The 9,158-nt window shown below is 47.0% G+C and overlaps 1 protein-coding gene across 2 annotated transcripts; it reads right to left on the bottom strand.

Annotated features, from left to right (window-relative positions):
* Positions 1-4,928: 4,928 nt before the first annotated feature.
* On the bottom strand, positions 4,929-8,198 carry PRR13 (proline rich 13). Of its 2 annotated transcripts, none has more exons than XM_059403238.1 (4): positions 7,940-8,198; positions 7,499-7,537; positions 6,774-7,141; positions 4,929-5,585 (listed from the first exon to the last, which is right to left on the bottom strand). In XM_059403238.1, the coding sequence occupies exons 2-4, from the start codon at positions 7,515-7,517 to the stop codon at positions 5,541-5,543; spliced, it is 432 nt and encodes a 143-aa protein (XP_059259221.1). In that variant the 5' UTR covers positions 7,518-7,537; positions 7,940-8,198; the 3' UTR covers positions 4,929-5,540. The 2 variants fall into 2 exon arrangements, with proteins under 2 accessions (XP_059259221.1, XP_059259222.1); XM_059403239.1 differs by having other exon boundaries at positions 8,134-8,187.
* Positions 8,199-9,158: the final 960 nt, after the last annotated feature.

Below are 9,158 nucleotides of genomic sequence, written 5' to 3'. Positions count from 1 at the left end.
AGCCGCTGCCTTCGGCTCAGGTCATGATCTCAGGGTCCTGAGAGCGAATCCCGCATCGGGCTCTCTGCTCAGCAGGGAGCCTGCTTCCTCCTCTCTCTCTGTCAAATAAATAAATAAAATCTTTAAAAAAAAAAGACCCTGGATGGCTCAGTGGCTTAAGCCTCTGCCTTCAGCTCAGGTCATGATCTCAGGGTTCTGGGATCGAGTCCTACATCGGGCTCTCTGCTCGGCAGGGAGCCTGCTTCCTCCTCGCTCTCTGCCTGCCTCTCTGTCTACCTGTGATCTATCTCTCTCTGTCAAATAAATAAAATCTTTAAAAAAAAAAAAAAAAAAGAATGTTACAGTCTGGAGCACCTGAGTGGCTCAGTTGGTTAAGTGTCCTACTTGTGATTTCAGTTCAGGTGGTGATAGTCCTGTGTCAGGCTCCATGCTCAGTGGGGAGTTTGCTTTAAAAAGTCTCTCCCTCTGCCCCTCCCCTCTCTCTACAATAAACAAATAAATCTTTATTTTAAAAATGTTGCAATCTGGGGGCACCTGGGTAGCTCAATGGGTTATAGCCTCTGCCTTCAGCTCAGGTCACGATCCCAGGGTCCTGGGATCGAGCCCCGAATCAGGCTCTCTGCTCCGCAGGGAGTCTGCTTCCTCCTCTCTCTGCCAGCCTCTCTGCCTACTTGTGATCTCTGTCAAATAAACAAACAAAATCTTTAAAAAAAAAAAAAAAAGTTGCAATCTGGGGCACCTGGCCAGCTCTGTTGGTGGAGCATGCAACTCTTGATCTCTAGGCTGTGAGTTAAACCCACACTGGCCATAAAGCTCACTTTATTTATTTTTTTTTTTTTTTAAAGATTTTATTTATTTATTTGACAGAGAGAAACCACAAGTAGGCGGAGAGGCAGGCAGAGAGAGAGAGAGGGAAGCAGGCTCCCTGCTGAGCAGAGAACCCGATGCGGGACTCGATCCCAGGACCCTGAGATCATGACCTGAGCCAAAGGCAGCGGCTTAACCCACTGAGCCACCCAGGCGCCCCATAAAGCTCACTTTAAAAAATTAAAAATTTTAGAAGATTTTTAATTCATTTATTAAGTAATCTCTACACCCAATGTGGGGCTTGAACTCACAACCCTGAGATCAAGAGTTGCACATTCTACCAACTGCGGCAGCCAGGCACCCTTTTTTAAATTTTTTATTTTTTTTAAAGATTTTATTTATTTATTTGACAGAGAGAGACACAGGGACAGAGGGAACACAAGCAGGGGGAGGGGGAGAGGGAGAAACAGGCTTACGGCTGAGCAGGGAGCCGGAGGCGGGGCTTGACTCCAGGACCCCGAGATCATGACCTGAGGTGAAGGCAGACGATTAACTGACTGAGGCACCCAGGTGCCCCTCAGATACCCCTTTAAACAAAGTTTTTAAAAATATTACAGGATGCCTGGCTGGCTCAGTCATCTTAGGGTTATAAATTCAAGCCCTATATTAGGTATAGACATTACTTAAATAAAACTTTAAAAAGTTACAATCTTCTCCCAAAGTAAATGTATTACTTTCAGCTCTTAAAAAGTTGGGCGCCCGGGTGGCTTAGTGGGTTAAGCCTCTGCCTCTGGCTGGGGTCACGATCCCAGAGTCCTGGGATCCAGCCCATTGTCAGGCTCCCTGCTCAGCGGGGGAAGCCTGCTTCTCTATCTCCCTTTGCCCCTCTCCCCTGCTGGTGCTCTCTCTTGCTTACTCTCTGTCAAATAAACCAATAAAGAGGGGCACCTGGGTGGCTCAGCGGGCTAAGCCTCTGCCTTCAGCTCAGGTCCTGGTCTCTGGGTCCTGGGATCAAGCCCCGCATTGGACTCTCTGCTCAATGGGGAGCCTGCTTCCCCCTCTCTCTCTGCCTGCCTACTTACGATCTCTCTGTCAAATAAATAAATAAAATCTTAAAAAAATATAAAAATAAAAACATTCAGAGCACAGGGAAAACAGGGGAGTCCTTTCCCCGTTAAAAAAAATAAATCAATCAATAAATAATCTTTTTAAAAAATAAACAGGGATATGCCGGTGGCTCACTCATTAAGCATCTGCCTTCAGCTCAGGTCATGATCCCAGGGTCCTGGGATTGAGCCCCCATGGGACTCCCTGAACCTTGGGGAGCCTCCTCCTCCCTCTCCCACTCGCCCTGCTTGTATTCCCTGTCTCGCTGTGTCTCTGTCAGGTAACTAAATAAAATCTTGGATAAATAAATAAATGAACTAATAAATTCTAGGAAGACCTCAAGCATTTATTTGGTATAACTCACCTCAGGGGAAGGTCATAGACACAATATAGCCAACGAAAAACGCTCCTTCCTTGTTCTTCACGCCCCAAACCCCTGTGGGTTTCACCTCAGAAACATCTCTCAAACCCACTCTTTCCTCTAGCCCATCTCCCCAACTTCAGCCTCATTTTCTGCTTTCAGGCTCTTGCACGGTAACTCGGGTTCAAAAACTCCTGAAGTTTCATCCTACCCCTTTTCCCAACTCTTAGCCTCAGCAAAACCACTGTTTCTGCCTGCAGTCCATTGGGTTAAGAGCACAGAATCAGGAGCCAGACAGCCTGAATCTGAATCCTTACTGAACCACTTCCTGCTTCAGTTTCCCTTACATCCATAATTGGAATAATAGTACCTACCTTATAGGGTTGCTCTGAAGATTATAGAAGCTGTAAATTTAAAACACCCTGAGGGTGCCTGGGTGGCTCAGTGGGTTAAGCCGCTGCCTTCGGCTCAGGTCATGATCTCAGGGTCCTGGGATCGAGTCCCGCATCAGGCTCTCTGCTCAGCAGGGAGCCTGCTTCCCTCTCTCTCTCTCTGCCTGCCTCTCTGTCTACTGTGATCTCTCTCTGTCAAATAAATAAATAAAATCTTTAAAAAAACAAAAAAAAAAACACCCTGAGCCCAGCACAAAATAAATGCTAAATGTTGGCTGAAATTATTTACCAACTGGGCAACTCCTGCGTATCCTGAGGCACAGCCCAGACCTAGCTCATTTTCCCAGTGACACCATCATCCCTTCCTTGGTTCCCCCACTGCTGGATCCATGTCTTTATTGTGGTCGTTTTTACAGATTCATAATAATCTGTTTATGTCTGTCTGCTTCACTAGATCTTGTGGGTCACTAACAGTGGGGATGGTCTTACTCATCTTTGTAGGCTCAGCACCCAGAATACAGGATTTCCTCAATAAACAATTTCCTAGAAAACCAATCCAGCCCCACTGGGAGGCCCGTGATTCCCAAAGACGCAATGGAACTTTTTGACCCTGTAACCAAGCATATGTGCCTCTCCTGGCTCCTCTCCCCGTTCTACTTGGTAAATCCATTCTTTCTTTCTTTCTTTCTTTCTTTTTTTTTTTTGTTTGTTTTGTTCTCCTTATACTTTTCATGCTCCAGGGCCAAGAGGTAGTTGAAATGTCACTTTTCCTGTGAAGTCATCTTTGACCCCTTCTACCCTGCCCACTTAGTTCTAGGTTTCTATCCCTCTGGCATTTTATAGCCTCTATCTTTATTAACTAATTTTCTTGAATATCTTTTTCCTCTCCTCAGCAGATCGCTGAGAACCTGATGTGTGACACCGTGCATGGCCTAGAGTGAATCAGGGGCCATCAATTCTAGCTGTGTTATCATAGTCACCCACCTATTTTCTTTTTCTTTTTTTTTAAGATTTTATTTATTTGACATAGAGAGAGTGATCACAAGTAGGCAGAGAGGCAGGCAGAGGGGGAGGGGGAAGCAGGCTCTCTGCTGAGCAGAGAGCCCAATGTGGGGCTCGATCCCAGGACTCTGAGACCATGACCCAAGCCAAAGGCAAAGGCTTAACCCACTGAGCCATCCAGGTGTCTCGACCCACCAGTTTCCTTAAAAATACTAATTTGTGGGGGCGCCTAAGTGGCTCAGATAGTTAAGCATCCAACTCTTGATCTCAGCTCAGGTCTTGATCTCAGGGTGGCAAGTTCAAGTTCCACACTGGGCTCCACACTGGGCATAGAGCCTACTTTAAACAAAACTGATTTGTAGAGCCCCATCCTTAAGAGTCTCATTCAATAGATTTTTTTTAAACAATTTTATAAAGATTTATTTATCTATTTGAGAGACAGAGAGGGAGCAAGAGAAAGAGCAGAGGAAGGAGGCAGAGGGAGAGAATATCCAAGCAAACTCTCGCTGATCAAGGGACTCAGTCTCATTAGCCATGAGATCAGGATCTGAACCAAATCAAGGCTTGGATGCTTAACTGACTGAGCCACCCAGGCAGCCCCTCATTCAATAGATTTAAGGCCAAACTCTAAATTATTCTCACCCTGAGGGGCACCTGGGTGGCTCAGTTGGTTAAGCATCTGCCCTTGGCTTAGGTCATGATCCCAGGGTTCTGGGATCAAGCCCTGCGTAGGGCTCCCTGCTCAGCAGAGAGCCTGCTTCTCCCTCTCCTTCTGCCTGGCACTCTGCCTACGTGTGCTCTCTATCTCTCTATCAAATAAACAAATAAAATCTTTTTTAAAATTTAAATTATTCTTATCCTGAAACTAATAACACACAGTATATTAAATAATTTGAATTTAAAAAATTACTCTGAATTATTACTCTGATTACAGTCTAAATTATTACTCTGATTATACTCTAAATTACTACTCTGATAGCTAATGGGCAGCCAGGATTAAGAACCTCTGTAGTAGATATGAAAACTTATGCTAAAGACCTGTATCCTCATTGACCGGATCACAGTAGAGATCCATTCCAGTAGTCTGAACCAATTCTGAAGGTTCCTCCCACTTAAGAAACATAGGGACATATGGTGTCTTCCTTACTGACACTCTGGTTTACTATAAAACGGATACAGTTTGGAGGGTCTATGGAAGGGCAGCAAAAGTAGTACAGTGCGCTGGGCACAACCAAGGTAATGGCACGGGTGAACAGAGACCAGGGGAAAAAAAAAGCTTTATTTGGACTGAGAGGTGGAGAATGAGAAGGACCTAAGCCAGCCTACTAAGCTAAGGAGTGAGATTCCAATGGCAAGCAGAGCTTATCTACCAAATGGACTCCACCTCCTGGCAGCCTTACAGTTCATACCACCAATAAAAGCTGCTGGGAAATCTATGTGCCATTAAATCACCAAAGTGTGCCAGCCACATTACAAAAATGGCACAGATTCTTTTTTCCATAATTAAATTTCCACAACACCTCCCAACTGCAAGTATTACAAAAGATTTAAAAAAAAATCACATTTTACAGATCTTAAACTCATCTTCAGAGTTTAGCTCCAAGGCTCACCATCTTCAAAAAACAGTTCTCCTGCTAAACTTGTCAGCTAAAAGTTCTATCCAAGTAGTGAGAAGATGGTCTTTGCTGGCCCATAGTAATTCTTTTCCCATTTTCCCTAGCTAGTTAGGGCTGAACAGCAGAGTAAGGCTCAGATTGGGAGATGAGGAAGAAGGGGCACAAGGGCTAATTTTCCCCAGTACAAGATGGCGTCTGAAGCTTGATGGGAGAGCAGAACTGGAGAGGCTTGAGGGAAGGGTCCAGGCCCTGTATTCAGTCAGAGTCACTGCTGGAAGAGGAGGAGGAGGAGGAGGAATGCTGTAACGGGAAAGGGGAAAGGAGACAGCCATCAGATCCAACGACCTTTGATCACTCCATGGGACATTCTCTGGTGCTCTCTACCCCTCCACCCAAGCACTCTTGCTTCCTAAGTTCAGGTGTCTTGAAACAGACTGTCCCTTACACAGCAAAAGCAAACATATCCCTTAGCAGTGAACATACAGGAATGGATTATACCCTCCTGAATCGGTACACAGAACTTAATACTGCATTGGGAGCATGTTTCTAACTTTCTTTACCCGAGCCAGTGCCTAGGCAAGAAATAAACTACAAGTGCTAGTATAGTATAGTGCTAGGAGACAGCTGCTACCTTGCAAATGCTTACTGACAGGCTGCATGGAAAGTTCATGTAGCTATGGGTCTAAGACAAGTGAGTAGAACCAGCATCTGGGTGCCCACTAGCTCTACTTCTTCCTAAGCCCCAAATGGGAGACAGTGAGGAAGGTGGGAGAAAAAGTGGGGAGACTACTAACCAAGGTTCTTTACATGCACACTCCCATCAACAGTCAACAAAAACATTTTTTAGTCTCTCCAGAATAATTTCACTCCCCATTCAACCTCCTTTTTCCTTTTCCTCAAACTTCTACCAAAGATCCAGAACCAGGAAGTAATGCCCAAAGCCCTAAAGCAAATAAACACTAGGCAATAAAATGTAAATCAAGGCCTCCTCAAGATCCAGGCTGGTTCTATCCTTTCAGAGTTGTCCTGAGAGCTACTTGTTAATTAACACTCTTCTAGAATGAAGAGACTCGCCTTGCCTTGGGTTGACACTAAGAATGCCCTGGGTGGTAGGAAACAAAGGTCCTGTAATTAACACAAAACCTTGAGAACACTGAAGGTGGGTGTGTCTAACTTGCTAAAACAAGCATCTGGGAATGGGAGTGGAGCAAAAGTTTGGGGAGAGCATAGATAGACAGGAAAGGCTTTTGATTCTGCTATCTATTCCAAGGCTTAGCATAGCCCCTCCTTGATAGAAGGCCCGATTAGCCTAATATTTCAAGGTTATCAGATTCTTACCAGTAGAATCTTTATGAAGAAGAACCATCTACCAGAGCAACACAATGGCTGCTCTATGTCCTCAGACTGCCAATCCCCCTCGCCCACTCCCGCTAGCCTAGTCCCTCTGTAGGGGCACCTCTTCCTAGCCAGACTCTGGAGGGCACTAACCTTGCCATGCTTGTGGTGTTTGTGCATCTTTTTATGAGCTTTCTTCATTTTCTTCCGCATCTTCTTGTCCATCACCATTCCTGGTCCCACCATGCCGGGTGCCACGGGATTCACAAGAGGCATGCCAGGAGCAGGTGGCGGGTAGGGAGGTGGGTACGGACCTAGGGGCTGGCATCCTGGATACCTAGGCTGAGGCACAGGATTAAGGGGCCCACCTGGGGGGAAAGCTGGATTCCCCTGGGGAACTCCTGGGGGAGTTGGAAAGGGGCCTGGAGGATAGGCAGGATTGACAGGTGGTGGTGGATGGGCAGGACTGGAACCTTCAGGGTACCCCACGTTAGGGGGATATGGATTTGGTCCTGGCTGCCCTGGTGAAGAAGCAAAGAATAACTTGATATTAGAACAGCTCAGAGCCTCTGACAACAAACAAGGACAAAAAAAGAAGGGAATTCGGCTTCTCACTCAATACTTAAAGGGAAATGCAAAGGTGAGGAAGGAAAATGAGGCGGAGGGGAGACAAACCTGCAGAGCAGAGGAAAGGTAAGGGCTCTGGCAGGGCTGGTGAGAAAAGGAGGCAGTGAAATCTAAGGAAAGAACAGCATTGATCAGCTGTGGTTTGCTTCAGCGGGTGAGAGAGGGGGAGGAAAAAACGGACAGAAACTTCCTATTGTGGGGCTCAACTGAAAAGGGGCTGCGATGGGAAAAGAGATTCCCTAAATACCTACCGGCATTGGGATTCCACATCTCCAGGTGCTTCCTCCAGCCTGTGGAGAAAGAAAGGAAGGCAAAAAGCTGATGGCGCACAGGTGGGCAGGGAATTTAAAGACCGAGCCCCAAACCAGCGCCTCTCGGAGAGACTCGGAGAACTACCACGACCGCCACATAAATGTTTTTTCCCACCCATTCCTTTGCCCTCGGTACTTATTTCGCGCCCCCCCCCCCTTCCTAACTACCGCGATCTAGCTCCCAGGGCCCCTCTCGCCACAGCTGGAGGTCTCTAACTCCTCTGAAGAAGGGCAGAGTTCGCGAATATCACTGTCCTCATCCCTCACCTCCCTTTCCGTGACTGAGTCCGGAAGACTTTCACCACCCGCAAGCTACGGGAGGATCTTAAACAATTTCATAGCCCGCACCCCGGGAGTGGGGGAGAGAGACAGGACCCTCACCGCAGGCTAGAAGGAACTGCCTCTCGACGAAACGGAGAAGGCGTTCAGGACAGATTCTCAACCGCTCCTTTATGTAGACACACCCCCTTCCACCTTCAAAACGCCAAATGGAGATCCCGCGTCCTAGTTGCGAACGGACCCCTGACCTAGGGTCGAGGAAAGGAGGAAATTGGGGAAACCAGATGCCCCGTCACCTTCACACCACAGCCTGGGCTTGACTCATCCTCTGTTCTCACTTCCTGGTCACCCCTTCCAACTAGGCTACAACACCCGCCTCTGCTACCGCCTAGTTGGCCATCGCTTGGCCTTTCGGCGTAGTGATTGGAGAATATCTTCGTCAATCACTCTAGTCCCCCCTAGGCTGGAGAACAACGGTTGCAATAGGGGCGGAGCGGGGCTCTGCAGGGGACTAGGAGGGTGCAGCGAAGTGGGCGGGCCGGAAATCCCTGGGGCCGGGGCCAAGAGCGATCTAGGAGAGGGCGGAGCCAGTTTCTGGGCAAAATCCTTTGGAAGGCGACTAGGATGCTCAGCTTGTGCTCTCTGAGCTGCTCCTCGCTTGGTAGGTGCGATACCTTGTGAAGTGAAAAACTCACCGTGTTCAGTATTGCAACACGGATATATTCAGAGCGTTTAAGAGAGGGCGGAGAGCTGCTGAGTCCCAACCCCACACCTCAATTTCACCACCTTCCCCCTATCCCCCGTGGAAAGTAAAGAAACATTCTTGGGGGAAATAGAGATATTCCCTAATCCCTCGTAGGATTCCCTATCTCAGATGCATACTTCCGCCATCGGTCGAATTGCATAAGGCAGAAACCAAGGAGGTCATCCTTGATGGCGCTCTCCTTCACCTTTCACGTGTACCCTTCCAACACCATACAGAGTTTGTATTGTCTCCCAAATAAATCTGACTTCCCTCCACTTCTCTCCACCTTTTCTGCTCCCAACTTGTCATCACCTCTCCAAAAATCACAATAACAGGCTTGATTGAATAAACACAGAAAACCGTGCACCCAAAACTTAAAAATACTCATTCTTCCTTAGCATACTTAAGACATTTATTTTAAAAATTTATCTCAACCTATAAACCTCAAATTTCTTTTTTTTTAAAGATTTTATTTTTTTTGACACAGAGATCACAAGTAGGCAGAGAGAGAGGAGGAAGCAGGCTCCCTGCTAAGCAGAGAGCCTGCAGGGGCTCGACCCCCATGATCCTGAGATC

Source organism: Mustela nigripes, chromosome 6 (assembly GCF_022355385.1).
Source record: "Mustela nigripes isolate SB6536 chromosome 6, MUSNIG.SB6536, whole genome shotgun sequence".
NCBI classification, from domain to species: Eukaryota; Metazoa; Chordata; class Mammalia; order Carnivora; family Mustelidae; genus Mustela; species Mustela nigripes.
This window is presented reverse-complemented; position numbering and strand designations above follow the sequence as displayed.